This window comes from Eulemur rufifrons, chromosome 27 (assembly GCF_041146395.1).
Source record: "Eulemur rufifrons isolate Redbay chromosome 27, OSU_ERuf_1, whole genome shotgun sequence".
In the NCBI taxonomy this organism is placed as follows: domain Eukaryota; kingdom Metazoa; phylum Chordata; class Mammalia; order Primates; family Lemuridae; genus Eulemur; species Eulemur rufifrons.
Window position 1 is genome coordinate 29,063,282 of NC_091009.1, and position 25,843 is coordinate 29,089,124.

Below are 25,843 nucleotides of genomic sequence, written 5' to 3' on the forward strand. Positions count from 1 at the left end.
GCCTTCTCCCCCATCTGTCTCTGTCTCTGTCTCACTTTCTCTCTCCCCCCACCTCTCTTTCTCTCTCTCTCTTCCCCCTTTCTCTCTCACTCTCTCTAATCGCTGACAGTGGTACTATTGTTTTGACTAGGACACAGGCACGAACTTGGCAGAGCCAGGGCCTCACATGCCAACTGCCCCCATGGCTGCCCTCCCCTCTGTGCACCCCCGCCCCCCACCGCCCTGCGCTCCCAGGGGAGCAAGGCTAACGAGAGAGGGTCACCCAGAGGAAACCATGTGGATATTCAAATGAAAAGCTCAGTTCCCGCTGTCTGCCCGCAGGGGCAAGGCAGACATGAGAATAGCCAGCGGGTAGGAGGAGAGATACAAGGTCTTGCGATGTCCACAGGCTCAGGCCAGAGCCGATGTGCACAGGCCGGAGCCGCAGGCTCCCCCCGGAAGCAGCTGTTGGAACCGGATGCAGGCTGGGACTCCATCTGAGCAGAAGCTCTATCCCGGGGTGGCCTCCCCAGCTGCCTGTCAGACAGAAACCTGTCATGCACCAGCTCCTCCTCCCCCTTACTTCCTCCTCCCTGGGACCCTAGGACTGGGCTGCAGGCCTTGTTTAGGGCTTCTTTAGGCCCCCCGCCCCTGAGTGACTGAAGGCAGATCTGGGAGGGGAGACAGCTTGGGACCTTGTCTGAGAATTCCATGCCACATGCATGTTCTGGGCAAGGAAGTGGAGTCAGCCAAGGCCTGCTCCCCGGCATTCCAGCTACTCAGAACAGGCAGACTTGGGAGCCAGGAGGAGCCCAGCCTTCTCTCAGGTTCTTTCCTGCCCAGGCCACTGCTTTGACACTTTCTTCCTCAAATAGCATGTACCGAGAAGGCACATGTGTCTGAGTCACTCCTCCATCTAAGGGCTCTTGGTCTCTCTCTGCTTTGGGTCCCTGGGGCTTATTGTGGATGTTGAGGCTTTTGCCCAGGGCCAGCCTTCCCTGGGGACCATCTGGGCAGCCCACTTGCCCTGGCTGCGGTGGTGGGGCTGGGAAACACCGCTGCCTGCCCGGCTCCCGCCACGGCTCTGGGAACATCCTTCAGCCAGCCCTTGCCACAGGAGCGGCCCAGCCACGCTGCGCACTGTCTGGCCGGCTGCTGTGAGCCTAGCAGACTCTGGGAGGGGCTTTGGCCGCACCCTTGTCCATCCTACCCAGGCTTCTGTGCTCAGAGCTTCAGCTCCTTTTTCAACTTGGCTCTTGGTCTCCCAGGACAACAGATAAATGTATTCCCGGCTACCCCGTATTTTCTTGTGCCCTTTTCACTGAATGTTGAGCAGATGGAAGGTCTTTACACCTAGCGTTTTAAGAGGTTAGCCCTGGGAGTGCCTGATGGGGAGGGGACACCAGGGGGAGAGGCACTGAGTCAGCTGCTCTTCTCTTCAAGGTGGGCTCCCGGCCGCACACCGTCGCCAACGGCCATGAGTTGTTTGAGGTCTCAGAGGAGAGAGACGAGGAGGTTGCTGCATTTTGCCACATGCTGGATATGTAAGAGTTAAAGAAAAGAACGGGGCAGGGGAGTTGGGAGGGCTCTGGGGGCTGGGAGGAGGGCCACCGTTTCAGAACTTTCTTTAGCAGGGAAGAAGCGCTGTATTAAATAAACCTCGATTCATAGCTACGGGGTGCTTCCTACAAGTGTCTGCAGGTTTTTTGAAATCTTAGAAGTTTCACATTTTTAACAAAAGTCATGAAACCTTGGTCGAGCAGTCACATTACCTCGATCCCGTTAGACTCTGCCCTCAGTTGCCCTTAGGAGCAAATGAACCCAAGCTGGAGATAAGAGTGTTATCTGGAACTAAAAGAGAAAGGAAATGGATTCATAAAAATTTTCCATTAAACTTAGCATGGAAAGCTTTGTCATTTTAAAACTATCCCCACTGTTCAATGTGGGAAACATTTTGCAACTGTAGCAGATGTGTCAGGAACAGGTCTCCCAGAGCTGCTGCCCCAGTGCCCCCGTCCTGGCCTGCAAACCCGAGGGCTGGGCTGAGTGGGGACAGAGGGGCCTCGAGCCTCAGGCACGAGGGTCCCAGCAGGCCTCTGCCGAAGGCTGCTGTCTTCTGAAGGCACAGTGAGGGTGTTTTTCCCTCCCTTCCCGCACAGCCTTCGATCCGGCTCTGACATCCAAGACTACTCTCTCACCGGGTATGTCTGGAGCGCTGTCACCCCTAGCCCAGAACACCTTGGGGATGAGGTCAACCTGAAGGTGACTGTGTTGTGTGACAGCCTTCGAGAGCCGCTCACTTTTACCTGCAACTGTAAGTTCCTCGGGAGTTGAGGGGGGATGGGGATGACTGTGCTCTGGACTGTAGGGTCCTTTGGTCTCATTTCCCACCTCACCTTGTGGCCCAGATGAAGGGCGGTGGGAAAGCTCCTTTGGGGGCTGGCTCTGGGGCCGGCTTTCTAGTGCACAGTCACTTTCCCCAACCCCAAACTACTGGCCTGCGTCATCTAGCTGGTGGTGGTGCTGGAGACGGGAGATCAGGGTGGGGAGGCTGCGCCCTGCCTGGCCGGCGCCCACCCTCATCGCTCCCCCACACCCGCAGGCTCCTCCACTGTCGACTTGCTCATCTACCAGACCCTGTGCTACACCCACGATGACCTGAGGAACATAGACGTGGGCGACTTTGTGCTAAAGCCCTGTGGGTTGGAGGAGTTCCTACAGAAGTGAGTGACCTGGTGGGGACCCGTGGGGTGGGAGACAGCACCCGCCTCCTGGGCTGTAGAATGGTGGGGGGCTTTATGGGGGCGGTGCTGGGCTCGGGGCGGGAAGCTCTGCCCCAGTCCCGCTGTCAGGATTCCTGCTTTCTGGGCATATTCTCAGCCACGTTGCACTTTCCCTGGGAGCCTGTCTTCCAGCAGTGTTGGCTGGCGTCCTGAGCCAGATCGGCTGTGGAAAGAGCTTGGAGCTGGGATCAGGCAAAGACTGGGTCATATATGCTTTCAGACTGCTGCTTGTAGCAAGATGCGTGTGTTTGGGAGCAGGGATGGGGTCGGGGGGACTGCGGAGGGTTGTATCTCCTGCTCTCGATTGTGCGGGTACCTTTTCTTTATGGCCAGGGGCAGCAGGAGGCCTGGGCCGGATCCTGGGGGAGAAGTTACAATTGCTGTCTCTCCCCTTCTCCTGCCAACATGCCTTTTCCCCCGCTGGCTCTCGAAGGCTTGCCTGCAGCTCCTCTCCGTCCAGTGCCCTCTGTGGAAAGCAGCCTCCCTGGAAAGTCTGATGTGGACCAGCTGAGGCCACCCCTCTCCACTTCCCTGGGGCTCTCTGGAGGGCTGGGGTGGAGGCGAGGCGGGGGCGAGGTCACCAGCCCTCAGGTGGGACAGCTGTGAGGCAGCAGAGAGATAAGGAGATCTGCTTTCCTCCCCAAGCTCAGGTTGGCTCCTGCCCACCACCTCTGGCACTGGGAGGAAGCAGATGCCAGGATGGTTGATCCATGGCTGGAGCATAGCACTGGCAGTCAGGGCCGACGATTCATTTCTTGGCTGATTTTGTCAACCTTAGGGATATTATGGGGCCCACTCTGGCCTCCGTGTCCTCCTCTGGAAGCTGAGGAAAAGGACGGGGGCAGGGCCCAGGAGCACCACTGACACGTGCTCCATGCGGTACTTGCTTGTGCACACACCTTCCCTAGAGGACCAGGAGAGCCCCAGGCAGCCTGCCACTGTCAGAAGGGAATAAGGGACGTGGTGGGGAAGGTAGGGCTCCCACTCACACCATTACATGGGTTTGGATTCTGGCTTGCTGCTTACTAGTTGTGAAGCCTGACCCTCAGTGTCCTCTGTAAGATGTGGTGAGGGTTAAATGTGGGAATGACCCAATTAGCAACGAGTGGCTGCTGGCAGGGAAGGACGCCCACTCTGACTTGAATGCACACAGAGGAAGGACTTGCACAGAGAGGGTCAAGCGAGCCCCCAGGGGACCTGTGTCCAGGACTCCTGGTCCAGAAGGTTCCCTCCCACTCAATAGAAAAGCACAGTGCAGGTTCCTGACCCAGCCCTCAAGCCTCTGACACACGACAGCTGCCCTAGGGTGGGGATGGAAAGGACCCTCCGGGGGTTCCAGAAAACTGCTAGTTCCCAAGGAAGCCCTCAGAGTGGCAGGAGGGGCTGATACTGAATGGGGGAGTGTTGGTCCAGGATGCAGGCTGCTCTCAGATAAGAACCTTGAGACTGTCCCCGGGGAGGGCTGGGTTTCCTGCCACCTCCCCCATGGCCGCCACACTCTTCCTTCCTTCCAGACCCTCCTACCAGGCCCAGCCCCACAGCCCAGCCCCTCCACCGCTAGGTGTTGGCTGTACTTCATTCTTAGCAGGTTGGGGCCTAGATGGGAGGCCTAGGCCCCTCAAGGTGTAGGGAACCCCCTTAAGTCCTCGACTCAGGCCCTGTGCCTCCCCCGGCTTCTGCACAGGCTCCTCCCTTCTGCTCCTTCCTCTCCCCTCCATTTCTGGCCTAGATTCCCAGCTCTGCTGCGGAAGGAAGTCCCTTTCCGGCTTCTGTTACCCAGCTGCTGGGACCCGGCCCAGGCCTGCGGTGCTGGCCTGGAGGTGGTTCTCACTCTGCCCCTTCTCGTGGGTTTCCTCTCTGATGAAGGTGTGATTTGGGCGAGAGGAAGAGGTTGGATTGCAAAGGGACTCCCTAGGCCTCCTTCTTTGAAACTAGGGGCGTCTCACGTGTGGGCGCTCGAGCAGTGGGAATGGTATGCAGGTGGGAGTTTTTCTGGAAGTCTGTAGAAATTTGTGTGCTTATTCACAATCAGGCAGGACCCACAGAAGGAAGATAGAAATAGAACTTTGATGGGGACGGCACGTCTGGAGTCTTGGTGGGTTTGCTCTGGTTGGCCTCAGCACCCCAGGTGGTGACGTGGGAAGAAGGTGTTGCTCACTGAGCTCCCACACTGGAGCCTGAGCGCAGGCTGACTGCCAGCATGTCTCCTTCCGGTTGTCCAAAACCAAGAGAATGGGGCTTAAATAACTGCCCCCTGAGATGTCCCTCTGCTCCCTGCACTCTCTCCAACAGTCCCTACTCCTGGAGCGAATGCGTGATAACAACACAGGTGCTAAATACCTGGAGAGTCAATATTCCTACAGACCAACGGTTGAGTGTGTTAGGTGGCCTTTGTTTAGACAGACCTCTGTTCCTGCCTCTAAGCTCTAGCGTGACATTTTCTAGGAGCCAAGGTCGGGGTACAACACAGGTACTACCCCACACTTCCACCTTCTTCCTGTTTCTCTCTTCCCAAGGCCGAGGTAGGCATCTCCCTTCCCACCAAGTCCCTAGGGTGCTAATGGTCTCCCCCCCCCCACCCCTGCAGCAAGCACGCCTTGGGCAGCCATGAGTACATTCAGTACTGCCGCAAGTTTGACGTTGACATTCGGCTGCAGCTGATGGAGCAGAAGGCTGTACGCAGCGACCTGGCCCGGACGGTTCGTGTGCGGGCTGGTTGATGGTTGCACAAAGCTGGGGAGGTGGGATGGGTGGAGGGCAACGTGGGACACATTAGGTGGGAGCAGGATAGGAGTGTTGGGCCGAGAGAAGGGCACCACCCCTCTCTGAATAGGGCACTTCTTACACAGGCGAATGATGACCAGAGCCCCTCCACCCTGAACTACCTCGTCCATCTGCAAGAGAGGCCAGTCAAGCAGACCATCAGTAGGTGAGAGTGGCGCCATCTTGGACATGCTCCAAACAGGGACTGTGGGGGATCCCTTTCTGCCAGGCTCAGGGATTCTTGCAGGTGTTGGGTGTGGGTTCACGAAGCTTGTCAGGGAAGATCTGTACCCCAGGGCATGCTTCGTCTCTTCCCTCTGGTACTTTGCTGTCATTCTCTAGGCTAGAAGTGGGGGAGTAGAATGACTCTCCCTCCTTCAGTCTCCACGGGACATGCAGAAAGAGTGGGAACCCCTGCAAATCAGTCTGATCCCTGAGCTGAGAAGAGGGAGAGAGAAGATGGGGTTTCCAGGGCACTGGGTCTTTCATGACCTCGCCTGTGGTTTTTCCCTGCCCCCGACTCCCCAGGCAGGCCCTGAGTCTTCTGTTCGACACTTACCACAACGAGGTGGATGCCTTCCTGCTGGCTGATGTGAGTACAAATCCACGGGCTCCCTGGCTACCAAGAGCTCCTCCCTTGCTCCTCCCAGTCCTCCTGGGATCAGCCGGCGCTATGAGGGATCCGGGTAGACATTGAAAATCTGTCAGCTGAGCACTTCTCTCCATCGCCCTAGCTCACCAAGACTACTGGGTATCGGGCAGTGGCAAGTGTGTGCTCCTCTATAGAAGAAGTAGGTCAGGAACGTGCCCTGGTCCCCATCTCTAGGATGTCTCCAAAGCTGAGGGGCCTAGAGCTGTCTCCCCAGCCGCTGCACTTGATGTGCATTGGCGTGTGCATCCTATGAGCTGTGCTCAGGGACCTCTAGTTTGAGAGGTTCTGTCGTGTGGGTGTCACACGTAGAAAACCAGTGGAAGGTGGAGGGTTCCAAATGTGGGGAGGGGCCAGAACTCTCCCCACTTGAACTCACGTGGAGTCTCAAGCCTCAAAACCATGAGAATCAATATTTGCCCCAAATGTCATGAAACTAAAGAAAAGCTGAGAGTGATCTTCAAAAATAGCTCCTGTCTCATTGATCCAGTTAATAGTAGTTGTAGACTCTTCCCTCTTGGGGGATTCGGCACTGTGTCTAGTTCAGTTAGTTCTTCGCCGCCAGAATCCCTTCGCTGGCAGCCTCTGCTGGAGCACTCACAGGGATGAGGGGGAGCACTCACAGGGATGAGGGGGAGCACTCACAGGGATGAGGAGGAGCGCTCTGAACACCTGCACCAAGCCAGGCTGGCCCCTTTGCTAGTGGCTCCTGGGGGCAGAGTAGTGCAAGAATTGTGTAGCCTTTGGTGAGCTTGTGTTCTTGTTCAAAAAATGGAATCGTAACATAAAGCTGTTAGGAGACAGAACAGGATGGTAATAAATGAATTAAGGGCTTCTGGCGTGTGCTAGAGAGGGGGATTGGCCAGAGATGGCTTTGTGAAGGAGGTAGGATTTTTAGCTGGTCCATGATTTAAATTTACATAGGTAGCCAGGGCCGGACAGGCGAGGGAATTCGAAGTGAGAAAACGGCAGGAGCCGAAGTGCAGAGAGGAGGGGATGGGTGTGGTGTCTGCAGACCTGAGATGAGATGTGTCGGGAAACTATGGTGGGAGTTATGAGCAATAAGTCTGGGTGGGCAGGTGGGGCCTTAGTGTGGTCTCTTTGACCTCCTTGCTACCCACTGTGGGTTGATTTTCCTAAAACTGCAGAACTATGGGGGAGATTGTGTATGCATTTATATAGCATAAGTAGACCGTAGCTGACGGAGTCTGGGAACAAGGGGAGGAATGGCTGAAGTAGTCGGGGAGTGTGGGCATGGCCCATTTAATTCAGTGGGAGAGATTGTTCGCTGATGCTGGATATTTGAGAAGAAATCGTGGATTCCATTGGCTACCCTGAGGGTTATGAATCCTTGCTCTCCCTGACCCTCTCCTTTAAAGACAAGGGGGTTGGAGGCCCAGAGCACAAAAGCAGAGCCTGCCAGCCTCACTGTGCCACCTCCCACAGGGGGACTTCCTACTGAAGGCTGACAGGGTGGTCCAGTCCGTCAAGGCCATCTGCAATGCCCTGGCCGCCGTGGAAACCCCTGAGATCACCAGCGCTCTCAACCAGCTGCCCCCCTGTCCCTCCCGCATGCAGCCTAAAATTCAGAAGGTAAAGGGGCCCAGGGCACTAGCGTGGGGCAGGACGAGAGGAATACTCAGGTAACGGAATTCCTAGGTGCTGGGCCGAGCAGGTGTCCCCTCTCCACCTCCATCTGTCATGTTTAAGTGGTTCAACCACAAGAGTTCTTGGAAAACGGATGCTCAGTGTGTCCCCTCTTTCTGAGATTGAGGGTGGGGTAGAGTCTGCCCCTTTGGAACTGGTTGCTGGGAGCCCAGGCCAGTAAAGGCTTTATTCATCGTCCCCATAGCATCACCTGACAGCTGGCGTGTACATCAGGGTGCAGAAGCAAACCAGGAGGAAAATCTCCTCTGCAGTGGGGGCTGTGTGCTCTGCAGGCTGGGCCGGCGGCGCGGCCGGAGGCTTGGGAGGTCTCATTTGGGTGGACACCGTGATTTCCATCCTCTGTCAGCTCACTCTGTCCATCACGGAGGTCGGGTATAAACCATTACTCTATCCTCCCTGGGGGATCTCTGCTCCTCGCGTTTCAGCCCAGTCTGGTTCACAGGAGCGCAGCTGTGAAAAGCTCTTCTTCCAGCTGTGACGAAAAAGGCCGTGGCCCTGAGGCTCCCTCCCTCTGCTTTCCCCCCTACAGGATCCCAGCGTCTTGGCTCTGAGGGAAAACCGAGGTAAGGGAACTACTTACCCTTCCTTCTTCTGTACCCAGTGGGCGGCCTCCGCCCAGATTCCTCTTTCTCCCCAGCCCCCTGGATTACGTGTAGGAGTTCGGTTGCCGTGTGTGTGTGTGTGTGTGTGTGTGTGTGTGTCGTGAGCACATTTCTTTCCACAGAGTGTTTTCTCGTGATTTTTACGAGCCATTCCTTGTAGTGTCCCTGGAGATGGCGATGAGGTGGTACAAGTGTGTGTGCCGGGAGGAGCGGCAGGGCTAGCCTTGCCGTGCGGATGGGAAGGCTCCCACTCGGGCTGGTTGCGTCTGTCCTCCCCGAGGCTCACAACCTCTGCATTTCCAGAATGGGCCTTGGGAGAGGGGCAGACAGAATCTTGTGCTGGGATTTCTCTAGGATTCCCCTGTTGAGCCCTTTGAGCAGAACTTTGCCCGGAAACCTGTATCACTTGCTTCTCACAGTGATTCCAGTCATTTGGATTTCCTGGACCTACCAAGTGTCCCCAGAAAGTATTTTGGGGACCAGCAAGAGAACTGCCAGCTTTTATTTGGCCAAACAATGACTTTTTTGTAGTGACTGACAATTATTATTACCATGATTTCCTAAAAGAAAGGGCATTTTAACGCTAAATAAGTAGTAATATGTAAAAATAAGGGCTGTGTTTAAAATCAAACAACTATCCTCTTATGAAAAGCTTGTGACATGCATCCTCATTTTTCTCATTTCACCTCAGATGGGTAAACTTTGTCACAGCCGTTACAAACCAACTGGCATTTGGGGACCACTGTCCCAGGCCATCCCATTCTAGTCGGTGCCATGGCAACGAGGTGGGGCTTGTCGAGGCCTTGCCAGTTCCCCCCGTGACCCCTTCCTTTCACAGAGAAGGTCGTGGAAGCCCTGACCGCGGCCATCCTGGACCTGGTGGAGCTGTACTGCAACACGTTCAACGCGGACTTCCAGACGGCGGTGCCCGGGAGCCGCAAGCATGACCTGGTCCAGGAGGCCTGTCACTTCTCCGGGGCCCTGGCCTTCACTGTCTATGCCACCCACCGCATTCCCATCACCTGGGCCACCAGGTGAGCCCAGGGCTGAGTCACCTCTAGGGATCCAGCTGAGTTTTCCCATCTGCATGTGACCCCACCGTCCTAAGTCTTGGGATGTGTTGTGGCTTGGATGTGTTGTGGCATTGTGGTGCAACAGGCCCGGTGCCAAGTGCCTGAGGGAGACCTAGGCTGGGACGTCCCAGAGGAGAGAGAAGGTCCCCAGGAGATGGAGAAGATCCTGCTATTCCCTTTCACTGCCGGCGGCCTCTTCCCTGCCCCCTCCAGATCCAAGGCCAGCTGAGGGAGGCTGGGGACAGATGGCCGGTTCCCAGATAGAGTGCATGCCCCACGGCCAATGGGAGGGGTGGGGGAGGGGAGGGGGATGACCCTTTGTCTTGGGTTCCCTAGGCCTGCAGGGGTGGGTGGAGGAGGACGTCTCTGCTCCTCTGATGCGTCCTCACATCTAAGGCCTGAGGGAATATGCACTGGGCCCCACCCCCCTCCCCTGCCGCCCCCTTCCCCCACCCCTCCCTTCCCCTTCTCTCTTTGTTCCTCACTTAATGTATTCCTCTGGGCGATTGGCGGAGAACAAAGGAGGCAGCCTGGGAAACCGGGGCCTTCTCTGACCTCTTCTGTCAGGCACCTGTCATGAGCCACAGGGACCCCCATGTGTTGGCATTCATGTCGGCATATGTCGTCTTCCTCCCCCACCCTTCTCGCCTGCGCGTGCGCGGACACATAAATGCCACACACGGACACACACACACACACACACACACACACACACGACACCTGATGGGCTGGAGCTTTCTGCAAGAAGGAGGCTGGGTGGCCGGTTCCCAATCAAATATGAAAACCACGAGGCTCAGTGTGGAGCCTAAGTCTGAACAGAGGGACCCCGATAAGTTGCTTGTCCCTGAACACACTTCCTCACAGCCCTTCACTGCCCCCGAGACTGAGAGGAGGTTGACCAGGGACCACGGGGGGATGCATGCCTAGGTTTGGGTGATGGAGATGGGTTTGGGGAGCTGGGTGTCCTGACCTGCCCCCTTCCTTTTGTAGCTACGAAGATTTCTACCTCTCCTGCGCCCTCAGCCACGGCGGCAAGGAGCTGTGCAGCCCCCTGCAGACCCGAAGAGCTCACTTCTCCAAGTACCTCTTCCACCTCATCATCTGGGACCAGCAGTAAGCTCTGCCCCAGACCTGTGCGTCCTGGTGAATGTCCCTGGGGCCAGACTAGGGATCGGGATCTAGGGACTAAACCAGGCTCCCTCGCTAACCCTAACCAGCCAGGTCATCCAGCCTCTTGAGTCCCCACTTCCTGACTCTTAAATGGGGGAAGTATACCATAATTTCTACCTCTGAAGTTGTCATGACATATAATGAGAAGTAACCATAAAGGCTCTTTGTGAACCATAAAAGACCATATAAACATTAGTTGTTAATTTTTTTTTCTTTTTAGAGACAGGGTCTCAGGCTACAGTGCAGTGGTGTCATTATAGCTCACTGCAGCCTCAAACTCCTGGGCTCAAGTGATCCTCCTGCCTCGGCCTCCCAAAGTGCTGGGATTACAGGCATGAGCCACCGTGATTGGTCTAGTTGTTAATTTTAATAATATTTTATTGGTTTGATCCCGTATCCCTTAAAGAGTTTAACTAGTCTGAGGGATTCTCATCCTCTCCTTTCTGCCCAAAGTTTCTGTAGACTAAGGGAGAGGAGACTGCTTTTCCTTTACAGAGAGAGAAGGGAGGGTTGTCTAGAGGAAAGAATAACGGGCTTGGAGCCACAGAAGGAAGGCTCTCTTTCTAGCTCGGTCTCTAATCCTGTGTTTTCTCTAGCCTCTCTGTGCCTCAGTTTCTGAAACTGAGAAATGGGGACATTTGTTTAACTCAGAGGCAGTCGTGGCACTGAAATGAGGTGGGCAGGTTATAAATATAAATATGAAACCACAAGTACAAGATAGAGTCAATCACCATTTGTTGATAATTTGGTGTCAGGAAGGTGGGTGTCAGCCAAGCAAATCAGGCAGGAAATGGCGCAGAGGGCGCCTCCGGCGGTGGCGGTGCAGGTGTCTGCGCTGTGCTCTCTCTTCCCTCCGGTCAGAAAATCCCTTGCATGCTGCCCCAGCTTCACTTCCTCACTCCGGTTGTGTCTGAGTCCTTTGCAGAGCATCACCGCAACTTAGGTGTTTGGACTGCAGATCACACAGACCTGGCAGGGCGCCTGGGAGGCTGAGGATGCCGAGACAGGCAGACAAAGAGCCTGTGGAAATCCTGGAAGGGGTGGGTCATCTTATAGGCAGACACCTGGGAAGACACCTTTTGTCCTGTCCTTTGCACTTAGATAATTCTTAGAGCAATAAAGGTGTACATAAGGTCCTTAAGCAAACAACTGCCAGGGCAGGAGAAACTCCTGCGTTTCACCCTCCCCTTGGGAGTCTCTGGCCTTAATGGGTGCTGTGCAGTGTTCTGGCCCAGGAGGACCCCCCAGATTGGCCTGAGATCTTTTTCCCATACAGTGTTGGAGGTGTACCTGCAGCCCAGCCTGCCCAGCGGGTCTCAGATCCTGAGATCTCCACCTAGAATCCCACAGGGCTGTTCCCCTGCCTATAGCCTTGAGGAGGGCATCTTAGTACAGCGCATCCAGGTGGCCCTTTATGGTCAAGACCAAAGCATTTGGGAGAAAGTGCCACAGTATGGGGCTCAGAGCTCAGGCTTTAGACCTGTCATTCTCTCCTTCTTACTGTAGGTACAACCTTGGGCAGGTCATTCAACCCAATAATGGGGCCTACACTACGGGATTGTTTGAGGAGCAGTTAGGACACTGTAAATAAAGGACGGGGCACAGTGCCTAGTACACGACAAATGTTTTCTTTTTCATCTTCATTGCTCAGGAGCCCTCTTGGTTCCGGTTTCTCTGTTCCAGGTGTAGTTAATACAGACAAAGTAGTTAACACATGGGGATACTTGTGCATGAAAATACTACTTGTTTCAGTGCAGTTTTAGTGCAGTAAGCACAGTGCCACATAGCAAGAAATATACAATCTGTACACGCATCACACAAATGCAGCTGTGTTCCCCTTTTCCCTCATAAGAAACTGAGGCCCAGACATGTGAGTTAAGTTGCCCAAGGTTGTGAGTGGAGGAACCAGGACTGGAACCCAGCGCAGACCAGGAATCCTTCCTGGAGGAGGCAGCCTGTGATGTAATGTTGAACGGGTTGCAGGAAGGAGAGGGGTTTCTCAGGCAGGGAGGAAGTTTAGGACTGCAGCCCACGGGTGGTTATCCTGACTGACTCCAGGCGCAGGTCCTCGTGGGAGGTTTTGGAATACCAGATATACTCAAGGACTGAGGAGAAGAGGGTGCCTTGGCTGGTTCTAGGGGTTCTGGTTTCAGTTAGACACAAACCTGGAAGCTCCTTCCAAGAGAGGGCTCAGGACCAGCTCCCTCTCCCGTTAGCTATGGGGTCAGCTGATTCTCTCCCACTGTAGCAGTACAGGGATCAGCTAATTCTCAAAATAGGCCCAGCAGCCGTGCTTTGTCACCTCCAGCCAAGCCCAGGCCTGGCATGTCTGCTGGCTGCTGGAGGGGCCCTAATTATAGCTGTGGCCCCCCAGGGTACAGGCAGCTGGGACAGAGGGAGGGAGGGCCTCACTCAGTGGAGACTCCCCTGGAGCAGAGAGGGGCAGTGGAGGGAGGCTGCTTTATCATGAAACTGCTAATCTTGGGGGTGGCCACCCTGCCTCTGTGCCCTCTGGCATAGAAGCTGCTGGGCTCTGGGCTGGGCAGGAGGGTGTGGCAGTGTGGACTTTGGCCCAGGGACAGCTTCCCGAAAGGTAATGTGTGTCCTCCCTCTCTTTCCACAGCTCCCCTCCCCTCCCGACCTCTCCCCACCCGCAGCTCCTTATCCTGATCTTAGCGGGAGTGGCTGGGCGTGGCTCAGGCAGGCGAGCCCTGGAGAGAACATCTGGGCTCCGCTTGCGGTGGGCTTGTGTGTCTCAGTTCTCTTGCCTTGCCGGTTGGCTTTCTCACCACCCGAGACTTTGAGACTTTGCGAAGCCCCTTCTCTTTATCCCTTTGGCTTTGAGCGCGGTTGGGGGTGAGGGTGAGAACAGCTCACTGTGTGCCCCTGGGGTTAGGAGACCGTGTGAGGACAGGTGGGGGGGCCGTGGGGGAGGGTGAGCGGCGGGCAGGGAACACGGTGCTTCTTCCTGGAGACTCTCAGCAGCGGGAAGTGGGGGAGGGATGGGGACTGTCACTTGGAAGAGGAGGATAAAAGGAGCAGCTTTGGTGACCCTCTACAGGAATCTTGAAACAAGGAAAGGAAGGCGGCTCCCAGTATGGGAGTGTCACCCATCACCTGCGCTCTGAGATGGCTCTGGCTAAGCGAGTTCTGACCAGGCGCCATGGGTAGCCTCAAAATCGGGATGTTTGCCTCACTCCACTGCAGGGCTCCAGGGACACCATACTGTGCTTCTGGGAGCAGCCAGTGGAGGTGTTGCCTAGTTTGGGACCTGTCCTGGTTCTGCGGGAAGGCTTCCCCAGGGAGCATGTCTGACACTCCAAGAGGGAGGTGGAATTCTCGGCCTCATCTGGACTTCCTGGGCCACCTGTCCAGGAAACCACGGGCAGCCTCTCCTGATTTGGTTTCCTGTCCTCTGTAGGATCTGTTTCCCAGTGCAGGTGAACCGGCTGCCTCGGGAGACTCTGCTGTGTGCCACTCTGTATGCTCTGCCCATCCCCCCACCCGGGAGCTCCTCGGAGGCCAATAAGCAGCGGCGGGTACCCGAAGCCCTGGGCTGGGTCACTACCCCGCTCTTCAACTTCAGGCAGTATGTGAGCCCCAGGGTAGCAGCCCCTTGGCCTTGGGAGGGCAGGAAGGGGACAGAGAAATGGGCCTGGCTGCTGCGCTGGCCAGTGCCCCTTGGGAGGGTTGGCCAGGTGGGGCTCACAGGTGAAGTCCAGAGGCTCCCCAAGCCCAGAACTAGTGACCAGGACTACTGATGTGACCAGGAGCCACTGGGCAGGACTGGTGGCACAGGACTGTCGTGGGGGCATGGAACAGCAATACGTGGGTAACATATGATCTGGTCTTGTCGTTGGAAGGACCTCAGAGGTCATCTAGCCCAGCCTCTGTACCTCAGCAAGGCATCCCTGCCACCGCGTCATGCAGACCAGGGTGTGTTAGCTCAGAAAGGCCCCTTGGAGGGGGGCGAGCTATTCTCGGACTTGGAAGAAGGAAGAGGCCGTGGTCTGTGGGGAGAACGAGAGGGGAGTTAGGTGGTGGCTTCAAATAGGAAAGGCAGATTTTTCGATTGGGGGAGCAGGAGGAAAACCATTTGTTTAACCAGTGGGTTTGGTGGCTCATCCCACCCTCCTTCCTCCTTAGGGTCCTGACCTGTGGCCGGAAACTTCTGGGCTTGTGGCCAGCAACACAGGAAAGCCCCAGCGCCCGCTGGAGTGCACCTAATTTCCACCAGCCGGATAGCGTCATCCTGCAGGTGAGGCCCGGCCGTGACCGCTCTCTCCCCAAGCCAGACCACTTCAGAGTCGGCTCCAAGTTTGCCTTCTTGAGGTTTGGGCTGGGACAGTAGGAGAAAGTACTAGAACTCTGGGCATGGGATGATGATGTCACTGAAGCAGCGAGGTGATATGCTCAGACCTGGAGTGGGAGGTGAGCTCTGTGCTATCTACCTCCATCTCCTGCAGGTTAAATTTAATGTCAAGGAGCCTGAAGGTATGTGAGACCCTCCTCATCCTGGGCTCAGCTTCTCAGAGTCCCTTTTATCGAACTCTCAGCTTCTAAATTTGATCACATCTGAGCTGTCAGCTCTTGAGGCCTGAGGGGAGGCCCTTCCCCAGCCGGTCACTCAGCACTTCCACAGGGCGGACCCTCCTCCAGGGAGAGGCGGAGGCTGCTGCTTGGGCCCAAGGCCTAGTGCCCAGTTCCCAGCTCCCCTTTCTTGTCCCGAGATGCTTTGGTATGAAATACGGAGTATTAAAGTTGACACAGGATGAAACAGAGCAGGATAGAATGAACGCTCTATGAGGCAGGTGTTTTTGTTTGTTTTATTAACTACTCTGTGCCCAGGGCCTGGAACAATACTGAGCCCACATTAGGGCCCAGTAAACATTTGTTAAATGAAATAAAGTAGAACTCCTTTGGAAAACTGGCTCACTTAGTTCTGATACCCATTTTAGGAGGATGAACATCTGGTTGTGTAGAGCAAGGACTAGTGTCATAGGCCCTAGAGTTGGTAAGGCTCTCACCCAGCATGTGGTCCCACCTCCTGTCAGGCAGCACTGCCCTCTGGGACCTCGTGGAAGGCTCCCCAGCCTCAGCCTGGTGACTGCATCTCAGCTGAACCTCTTCCTCACTTGTTCTTTTTCTTCCCCTTTGTTTTTTCTTATTTTTTGCTGAAAGTTACAGCTGGAAGGGACTTTAGAGATTGCCAAATCCAGCCGGGTTATTTTGCAAAGAACCTGAGGGAGCGAGGCAGGAACTCTGGGGTGTGAGAGACGAGCTGGGACCCACACATGCTGCCTGTTCCCGCTCCTCACTGCTCTGATCCCATCCCCCAGATTGACTTCCCCACCTCGGCCTTTGACATCAAGTTCACAAGCCCCCCTGGAGACGAGTTCAGTCCCCGCTATGAGTTTGGCAGCCTCCGGGAGGAAGACCAGCGCAAGCTTAAAGGCATCATGCAGAAGGAGTCCCTGTACTGGTGAGGTCCAGGGCATCCCCTCTAGTGGCTCAGGCCCCCCACCAAGTCTGTCATGTTCTTTCTGACCTGTCACCTCCCAGCACCAGGTCCTTGTCCTCCTGCTTTGGGACGGGGTGGGCATTGTCACCTAGGTAGGAAGTGGTAGCAGCCCCTAGACATTTCTCCACGTGCTGACACTAGGGAAAGTGGAGAGGCCAAAGTCAGGAAATTAGCTCTGAGAATGCCCATGCCCACCCTGGGGACTTGGTCCAGACTCCAGAGCTTTGCCCCACACCCCAGATACACTGTCTTCTACTTGCTGTCCACAGGGGCAGCTGGCCCCACCACCCTGCCCCCACCTCCTGCCCCTTCCCCACCAACAACAGCCTTTGCATTTTTCTGGCCCTGTCACTTTCCAAAAAGGATCAGGTGTCAAAGCAAGCTGGCAGCTCTCAGGGGCAAGTGAGTCCAGGCTGATCTCATCCTTGGGGCTGCTGTTTTCACCAGGACTGGAGAAGCTCCCCCCCTGCACCCCGCCTGCTCCCCTGTCCGCCTCTCTGGCTCCGGCAGAGCCCTGTGCACGTGCTGAGGGAGGGCATGAGAGAGACGGGGCTCGTCTCTCTCCCCAGCGTGCCACCAGGGCAGCCAGAGTAGCTGAGCGGCTGCCGGCCTCCCTGCCCCCACTCCCTGCTGGCCCCACTTCATCAGCGCCGCAGCTCCCTTCACCCATTAGACACCTGATCTCAGGCGAGGCCCAATTAGCTGCAGGCCCGTAACACCGACAGCTGGCCCGGGAGGCCCCAGGAGGCCGCTCAGCTGCCCAGACCCTGAGGTGGGGGGCCACTGCCCTCTGGTGGTTCTCCCCGGGAGCGGCCCCCTGCGGGGGGCGGCAGGCGCAGAGCCTTTGCATTCCGCCTCTGTCCGCGATGTCCCTGAGCTGGGATCCCAGGTACGATTTGGGCCCCGGTTCCACATTGGAATCATCTAGTGACCTTTTAAAAATACCAATGCCTGGCTTCCCCAGACTTTCTGACTTAATTGGTACTGGGTGTGACCTGGGCCTGGGGAGGGAGTCGCCGAGCTCCTCAGGGGACGGTGATGCGCGGCAGTTTGGGAGGCGGTGAGTTGAGGGTGTGCAGCTTTCCCTCGCGCAAATACTCCGCGCGTGGCTGACCCTGCTCTCCCCCCTGCCCCCCGCCACCCCGCAGGCTCACTGATGCTGACAAGAAGCGCCTGTGGGAGAAGCGCTATTATTGCCACTCGGAGGTGAGCTCGCTCCCCCTGGTGCTCGCCAGCGCCCCCAGCTGGGAGTGGGCGTGCCTGCCCGACGTCTATGCCCTCCTGAAGCAGTGGACCCACATGAACCACCAGGATGCCCTGGGGCTCCTGCACGCCACGTGAGTTGTAAACCCCCCTCCCCTGGCCACGTGTCCTTGCAGAAGCCAGGGCTCCGCGCCGCCCATCACCAGCGAGCCGGCCCTGGGGAGCACGATAAAGTGGGCATGGATGGATGTTCGGGGCTTTTCCATTTCTCCTTTTTGCTTTGTCTTTCTCATTTCCCCCCAATGTTGCATTATGGACATTTTCCAAGCATACAACAAAATTGAAAATTGTACAGTGAACTCCCCTATGCCCACCACCTGGATTCTGTCATTAGCATTTGCTCAGTCTGCTTAATTGCGTGTCTGTACATCCATCCCTCCACCCATCCATCGATCCATCTTATTTTTGTATGCATTTGGAAGTACACCGCAGACATCGTTATACTCCCTCCTAAATACTTCACCATGGACATCATTAACGAGAGCTGTGTTTGCTGCGTTTTTTCTTTTGAGGCAAAATTTGCATATAAGGAAATGCTCGGACTTTACCTGTACGTTAGCTGAGTTTTGACAGACGCCTTCACCTGTGTAACCCAAACCCTTATCACTTAGTTCTACTTTTAACAGCTCTCTCTTCCCTCTTTCCTCTAAAGGGTTCTCTGGGGACACAAGGCTCCCGGTCTCAGGCTCCTGGGCGGCCTTTCCTAGATGGTATCCAGGAGTCCCAGCTTGTTTCTTGCCACTCTCAGTAATCAAAATATACCTATTCATGTGGCCTCCCTTTAGGAGTTTTTAAGGCAATGGTTTTGCTAATCTCTGCTAAACTAATTGTGCCAGGGTATATTGCCTTATATAAAATTCTGTGATTTGCTATTATTTGCCTGGTAAACTTTGCATTAAAGAATGTTGACACAACAAAATAATGCTTTAACCCAAATGAAGTCTCTTTGATGATGGGATTTCTGGCACAGTGAGAGTCAAGGAAGAAATCTTAGGGAGTAAGGTTGAGGACTTTGTCTTGTTTTCTTTAAATCATCCAAGGAATGACAGTGTCCACCCATTGCTCCACCATGGCCTGAAGTAGACTTTGACCATGAAGGAGAGCCATTCCTAAGGGCTGCTGTCCAGAAAAGGTGCTAAAGATTCTTCCAGTGGCTTTGGCAGATGCTGGGGGACATTGTCTTTTCTCCATCCATGCCTCTGGAGCCCAGGTGCAAGGGTGCTTAGCTCGCACCTGAGCCTCAGAGCCCGCAGCTGGGTAGTCAGGGTACTGGGCTCTGTTTTGCAGTTTCCCGGACCAAGAGGTGCGTCGTATGGCTGTCCAGTGGATCGGCTCACTCTCGGATGCTGAGCTACTCGACTACCTGCCCCAGCTGGTACAGGTGGGTGGCTTGGTCTTCTCTCCGGCTCTGAGGGTCCCATTCCCAAGACCCCACATCAGTCTGTATTCTGACTTTAGAATCCAGAGCCACTAGCGGGACAGTTGTAGGTGTAGATTATAGATAGTTAACAAAGCCTCACATTCTCTTTCTCCCCTTCTCCTAAACAGGCCCTCAAGTACGAGTGCTACCTGGACAGCCCCTTGGTGCGCTTCCTCCTGAAACGAGCTGTGTCTGACTTAAGAGTGACTCACTACTTCTTCTGGTAAAACTGTGTGCAGAAAAGTGGGAGGCAGACATGTGCTTTCCACGTGGGGGTATGTTAGTCACAGGCGTGCAAGGCTGAGGAGCTGAGTTGTCTGGGTTCCATCATGGGGCTGACTTACCGTGTGGCCTTGGACTAGGATCTGTTAGAAGGAACCTCCTAACTCGGGGGTCCTCAGTTCACCCTGTGTAACACAGTGAGGATCATCCTGCCCCTCCTCTCCACCCACCGTGGCAGAAACATAAAGGAGAAACGAGATGCAGAGGGGCCTTGGGCTCTACTTAAAGACAGATTCTGAGAATCTCTAGAGATAGTAAAGAAAAGAAAAAAAGAAAAGACAGTGGACACGTACTGGGGTCTGGGCCCAGGCGAACACCTCTGTATTAGCGATGCATACAGGGGATATTTTCCCTCCCAAGTTCGGGGTGTGTTTTGCAGTGAGTTGGAGCTGGGTCTGACCCCTTCTCCCTCCACACTCCTGCCGGTGGTCCCTTGAGTATCTCGACTCCCCACTCCCTCTGCTTTGCAGGTTGCTGAAGGACGGCCTCAAGGACTCGCAGTTCAGCATTCGCTACCAGTACCTGCTGGCAGCCCTCTTGTGCTGCTGCGGCAAGGGGCTGAGAGAGGAGTTCAACCGCCAGTGCTGGCTCGTCAACTCCCTGGCCAAACTGGCCCAGCAGGTCCGAGAGGCAGCTCCGTCTGCACGCCAGGTGAGTGGACTGAGGTTCCTTCCACCCATTTCTGTTCTCGGGTTTCTGTAACCAGTCATTAACTTCCTAGGCATCCTGAGCAGCAGAGTGACACTTGACCACCTCTGATTTAGGAGGTAGGAGCAGATAACTCTGTCTGTAACCTGCGGGCCACAAACAGGCAGTCTGCTGGCTGGATGCAGTCATGGGTGTTTGTTTGTTTGGCCTGCAAAATATTCAAATTTTTATTTACCTGTTTGCCTTAAAGGCTAAGCACAGTTGTGTAAGTTATTTGCTGCACAAGAGCACCCAGCTAGAATGGGCACATGAGGGCTGAAATCCAGCCATATTTTGTTCACTATGCTATGACCCATGGCTCAGGGCTGATGCCGCCCAGAGAGGGCACCTTTATCTGTTTGCACAAAGGCACTGTATTGGCCAGCAGTGTCCCTGGTTGTTGACATTTCAAAGTTGGGAGAATTTATATTAAAGTCTAGGTTATTAGATTTTCTTGGCAAAACCCTGAGCAGCACTTCCCCCTTGGGAGCCAGCCTGCCCTCTCAGTTCTCCGTGGTGTGCTGTGTGCTGTATGTCACCTGCCTGGCCTCTCCAGGTATTTGCTCCTGCTGCTCATGCACTGGCCCAGGCGGGGGCACAGGTGGGTGGTTTTCCTTAAGGGTCTGCTGGAGGTTGTCCACACTTAAACTACTGAGAACCCACCCCTGGGGGGTGGCTGCTTCTGAGTGGAGCTCATGGGCCCCCCGCCTCACCTCTCCCCGCCTTCTCCCCTGCTTTCCAGGGAATCCTCCGCACAGGCCTGGAGGAGGTGAAACAGTTCTTTACCCTCAATGGTTCCTGCCGCCTGCCACTGAGCCCCAGTCTGCTGGTTAAGGGAATTGTGCCCAGGGTGAGTGACTGGTGGGTTTGGGGTTCTCAGAGTGGGAGGGGAGGGCTCAGTGGAAGTGAGGTCCTCACTGTCCTGGTTACTGAGAGACAGGAGGAAGAAAGGCATATTTTTGGCCTCTTCCCATCCCTAATGTGTACGGACTTTGCCTGACAGCTTGCAGGGTAGAGGAATGGGGTTGGAGGCTGGGCAGGTGTCTCTCCCTGGTGATGTTGGGGATGAAGCCAGGGATGGTGCTGATGATGGCAGCTGTCATCTGTCATTTATTGAGCATCCTCTGCACTTGGCACTGTTCCAAGTACTTTACGTTAGTTGTTGCATTTCATTCTCACAACTCTTAGGAATTTGGTTCTGCTGTGAGCCCCATTTTACAGATGAGTAAACTGAGGTATAGATGGGACATTCACTTACCACAGGTCACACAGCTAGAGAGTTGTGTGCAGAATGAACTGAGGGCATGAGAGATCAGGTGCTGGAGCTGAGGTCATTACAAACTGAACCGGGAGACAGAAGGAAGGAATTTGGATTCCTGAGAAATCGGGAAGAAACAGTGAGCAGGCCGTGGGTGGACCAGCAGCAGGAGGGTAGGCAGCATCTCGGTTCGAAGTGGAGAGGGCATTTTCCTTCTGGGCATAGACCAACCTGACCCACATCGCTACTCCCTCTCCCGTGGCAGGACTGTTCCTATTTCAACTCCAATGCAGTCCCCCTCAAACTTGCCTTCCAAAATGTGGATCCGCTGGGTGAGAACATCCGTGTCATCTTCAAGGTGAGCATACTTTACTCCAGCCTGGTGAGACAATGGGGGTAGAGAGAAGGAGGCAGCCCAGGGGTGGCAGAAGTAGCCCTGGGGTAGCTCTCTTTCCCTTATTCCATGCTGCCTTTTTAATACATGAAAGACTATCAGGGAAACAAGGGTTTAGACTAATTCTGCACGGCCCCAGAGGGCTGAGAACAGTGTTAGGTGTAGGGTAACTACTGACAGTTCAATATACAGAAGTGCTTTCCCGGAGGCAAAGCCACCACAATGCTGGAATGGGTAAGGTGGTGATCTGCTTGTCCCTGGGGATATTCAAGCAGAGGCTGAATGACCATGCGGCAGGGATATTGAAGAGGAATTTAATATATCAGGTGCAGGCTGGAGTAGATGAACCCTAAGGTTCCTCCTAACTCTGGTACGTCCATGACTCTGAGAAGTACATGATAGTCTCAGAGCAGATAATCTAGCAGGGGAGAGAAAATGCACACATGTGACTTCGTAACTTACATATTTGCTGGGTGTGAGTTCTAAATCGAAAGTATCGACATTCAAGTTTAAAAAAGGCCTGATGGTCAGGAGGGCCGCATGCAAAAGAGGAACGTGAATTCACTTCAGAGGGGGATGTGGGATGGGGGGAAGAGCCAGACTCCACCTGGGCAACCTGGGCAGGTGACTGACCCACGTTTGACCTGGTGTGAGCTGAGCGGGCAGGTCTGAGGTGCGAGGCAGAACCGGGCAGCCCCTCCCTGTCACTGTAGTTTGGGCCACCGTGGCCTGGCTGGGAGATCTGGGGGCTGAGGGAAGCAGTGGGGGTTGGTTCTGGTCACTCTCCTCCTGCGTCCAGTGCGGGGACGACCTTCGGCAGGACATGCTGACGCTGCAGATGATTCGCATCATGAGCAAGATCTGGGTCCAGGAGGGGCTGGACATGCGCATGGTCATCTTCCGCTGTTTCTCCACTGGCCGGGGAAGAGGTCAGTCGGGAGCCAGAGTGAGGGTGGTGACGGGGGCACGGGCAGGCTGAGTGCGAGGAGGGGACCCCTTTGCTTACTGCCCTTCTGCCCACTCCCCGGCATGAGCCGTGCTCCTCCAGGAAAGGAAAAGGGCAGGATTCTGTCCTTAGAAGCTGTCAAATGGCCCAAGAAAAGAAGGCAGGGGAGAGAGACTTATAGAACAGGCAGACTCGGAGACATAACAACCAAATGTGCTGTGTAGACTTTGGATCCTGATTCCAACACACCAGCTGTAAAGAAATATTTTTTGAGATGATTAGGGAGGATTTGAATATAGACTGTTAGATTAGATTAAAGAATGATTGTTAATTTTTCTGAATGTGACAATGGCATGGTGGCTTTGTCTTTTGTTAATTACACTTGACATTTTTTTGAGAGAAATGAAGTGTCTGGGATTTGCTCTAAAATGCTCCAGCCAGGGTGGCGGAGGGTGGGGAAACAGGGTCGGGTGGGTGAAATAGATGAACCAAGCTTAGCAAAATATTGGTAATTTTTGAAGCTGGGTGATAGTTACATGCGAATTCATGATGCCATTCTTTTTATTCTCACGTATATTTGAAAATTCCTCTAGTAAATGTTAAAAACAAAGGGAGCAGCAGCTGTGACCTGGGGGCATCAAAGAGTCATGGCGTAGAATGTGAAATGTGGGGGAATGACCTTTCTACCATTATCCTTTTCCCGTCCTGATCGGACTTTGTCCAAATGCCTAGGAGCTTAATGTATGGGGAAGCTTCCAGCACAGCTCTGTAGTCCTCTCCCTACCGTCCCCTTCCTTCTGCTCTGGAGCGTGATCCCGATTCCTCCTCTCACAGGGATGGTCGAGATGATCCCCAACGCTGAGACCCTGCGCAAGATCCAGGTGGAACACGGGGTGACCGGCTCCTTCAAGGACCGGCCCCTGGCCGACTGGCTGCAGAAGCACAACCCTGGCGAGGACGAGTATGAGAAGGTAGGATCGGGGCGGCCGTGCCCGGCTCTGTGACCTCGAGACCTGCACGTGCACACAGGAGACAGCTCAGCCTTGTTGGGGGGAAGGACGTGCTCTTTCTGGGTTGCCTGGTGCTTCCAGATATCTAGGAATGAGTCAAATGACTCTTGTCAGCTGACCGAGAAGGCCCCCTGGTACTGGATTGGGAAACCTTCATTGAGTTCCCCCGGCAGATCGAGCGTGGGAGGAACGGGGACCAGCTTTTGAGAACCTGCCTGTGTCTCTCCTAATTGTGGACCTTGTTCAATTTCTCTTGTGTTATCAGAGGGGGTCAGCGGTACTTTCTAGAACAAGAGTTGGTTGGAAGAGGCCTTAGAGATCATTTTAATCCAGCCCCTTCTTTTTATAGGTGTGAATTAAGATTCACTTACTTGTTCCTAGTCGTGAAGCTCGTTTGTGGCAAGGTTGTAACTTGAAGCCAGGATCCAAGTTAGATGTGGACAGAGATGGTAGAAAAGAGGGCTGACTGGTTCTTGATTAGATTAGATTAAGGCAGATTGAGTTGGTCCTGGAGCTTTACTGGGTGGTGGGGCCTTGGAGGCCTGTTGTGGCCTGCGCCTGGTCCACAGCTTCTCCACTCTGGTCTCTGGGTTAATTATGTGGGGTGGGAGGGAACAAGTCACAGTAACCACACTCATAAGAGAGTGGCTATACACCAGAATGCTAACTTATATAAATTTAACTTAAGGAGATCCAAATATTATATTGATCAATGCATTTTATCCCTGAGGGGAAATGTGTATGGGCAGCCAAATTATCATCAGAACATTGCTCAGTGAATGTGTAATTAAGTAGATAATCTTGAATGGCCTTAAGTGTTTGCGTTCCCCAAGGTTTAATTCCTGGCCTGCCGTGTTCTCTTTGCACTCGTCTGGTGCCAGCTCGTGCTCTCTTGTTACTGCAGCTACCACCCCCATCTGATGCCCTCCCAAGCCATTCCTCTAGCCCTCTTCTCCCTCCAGCCTTAGACTCGATAGCCACCCGCTTGCTGGACTTCTCCACTTGTGTTTCCCCCACACGTCAAACTCAGTGTAGGTAAAACTGAGCTGTCTCCTTTGCCTCTAGAAGCCTTTTTGTGTTTGCTATCAGTAAGTGGTGTGACTCTCTGTGCAGTCACCCAGGCCAGAGCCATAGTCGTCCTCACGCTTCCTTCTTCCTCATGTCTGCTGTACCAAGTCCTGCTGATTCTTCTCCCCAGGTATCTCTCAAATCTGTCTTCTCTCCATTTTCTTACTATCCCTTTTGGTCAACTGTTTGCTGTCTGTCCCCTGAACCATTGGAATGCCTCTCCACCATCTATAGCCACCCTCTGCTTGATTTCAGAGGTGGGTTTTTTAAGTATAAACCTGTTCACGTCACTTTTTTGCTCTAAGTTCTTCAAAGGCTCCCTATGCCCTAACAGATCAGTGCAGCATCCAGAGTACTGCACACAAGCCTGTTGTAAGCTAGCCCTGCCTGCCCCTGTAGTCTCATCCACTGCACCTTCCCATCTTCTGGGTGTTTTTTTTTTTTTTTTTTTAGATAGGGTCTTGCTCTGTTGCCCCGGCTAGAGTGAAGTGGAATCATTATAGCTCACTGCAACCTCAAACTCCTGGGTTTAAGGGATCCTCCTGCCTCAGCCTCCCGAGTAACTGGGACTACAGGTGCATGCCATCATGCCTAGCTAATTTTTAAATTTTTTGTAGAGACAGGGCCTCACTTTGTTGCCCAGGCTGATCTCTAATTCCTGGGCTCAAGCAATCCTCCTGCCTCGGCCTCCCAAAGTGCTGGGATTACAGGTGTGAGCCACTGCGCCCGGCCCCCATCTCATGTTTACTTATATTCCAGCTTAGGGGGCTACTATTTGCATTTCCTCAGTACCTTAGACAACAGTATTTCCTTTGCCTAGAAAGCCATTTCTTCCCTTCCTTATCCCACAAAACTTACCCACTCTGTGCTGTAAATTTCAAGGCCTTCTTCCCTTGGAGAGGGGCAATACTGATTCTTTCCTGCTCACCCCCAGCCCTGTATACTCTTTATACTAGTATGTATTTTACAGTCATTAAACACCTACCAGTCCTGGAGTTATGATTACTCCCTGCCAGTGTAATAAAGGGTCATCATAAATGTGAGGGAAGTATGTATAACAAGAATACACACACAGGGAAACTAACTCTGCATGTTGATGTTTAGTCTCAGTCTTTCAAAGGTAGCTTCTTGGCTCTTCTAGACTTTCTGCCTAAATAATGTTGGTTGTTTTTTATGGTGACTTCCAGAAGAAAAGAACTAGAGATAGTTCTCTCTTGGCCACCTACTTATAAGAGAGTACCCCACATCCTACAAGTGAAACCCCTTGTAGGAGAGCACCCTTTATACCGTGAGACTTCTTGCCAGTA

The 25,843-nt window shown here is 54.2% G+C and overlaps 1 protein-coding gene across 1 annotated transcript in view; it reads left to right on the top strand.

The window, feature by feature from the left end:
- The window catches only part of PIK3C2B (phosphatidylinositol-4-phosphate 3-kinase catalytic subunit type 2 beta), a 59,091-nt gene that overhangs the window by 20,640 nt on the left and 12,608 nt on the right, over positions 1–25,843 (top strand). Inside the window, exons 3-24 of the mRNA XM_069459355.1 lie at positions 1,423–1,523; positions 2,139–2,293; positions 2,582–2,702; positions 5,350–5,461; positions 5,612–5,691; positions 6,054–6,117; positions 7,621–7,767; positions 8,372–8,405; positions 9,283–9,478; positions 10,508–10,630; positions 14,109–14,276; positions 14,834–14,945; positions 16,027–16,169; positions 17,357–17,414; positions 17,499–17,545; positions 18,759–18,852; positions 19,020–19,114; positions 19,644–19,824; positions 20,603–20,710; positions 21,384–21,476; positions 22,312–22,441; positions 23,293–23,429. Of these exons, the coding sequence (XP_069315456.1) occupies positions 1,423–1,523; positions 2,139–2,293; positions 2,582–2,702; positions 5,350–5,461; positions 5,612–5,691; positions 6,054–6,117; positions 7,621–7,767; positions 8,372–8,405; positions 9,283–9,478; positions 10,508–10,630; positions 14,109–14,276; positions 14,834–14,945; positions 16,027–16,169; positions 17,357–17,414; positions 17,499–17,545; positions 18,759–18,852; positions 19,020–19,114; positions 19,644–19,824; positions 20,603–20,710; positions 21,384–21,476; positions 22,312–22,441; positions 23,293–23,429 (2,499 nt within the window). The remainder of the gene's footprint in view (positions 1–1,422; positions 1,524–2,138; positions 2,294–2,581; positions 2,703–5,349; positions 5,462–5,611; positions 5,692–6,053; positions 6,118–7,620; positions 7,768–8,371; positions 8,406–9,282; positions 9,479–10,507; positions 10,631–14,108; positions 14,277–14,833; positions 14,946–16,026; positions 16,170–17,356; positions 17,415–17,498; positions 17,546–18,758; positions 18,853–19,019; positions 19,115–19,643; positions 19,825–20,602; positions 20,711–21,383; positions 21,477–22,311; positions 22,442–23,292; positions 23,430–25,843) is intronic.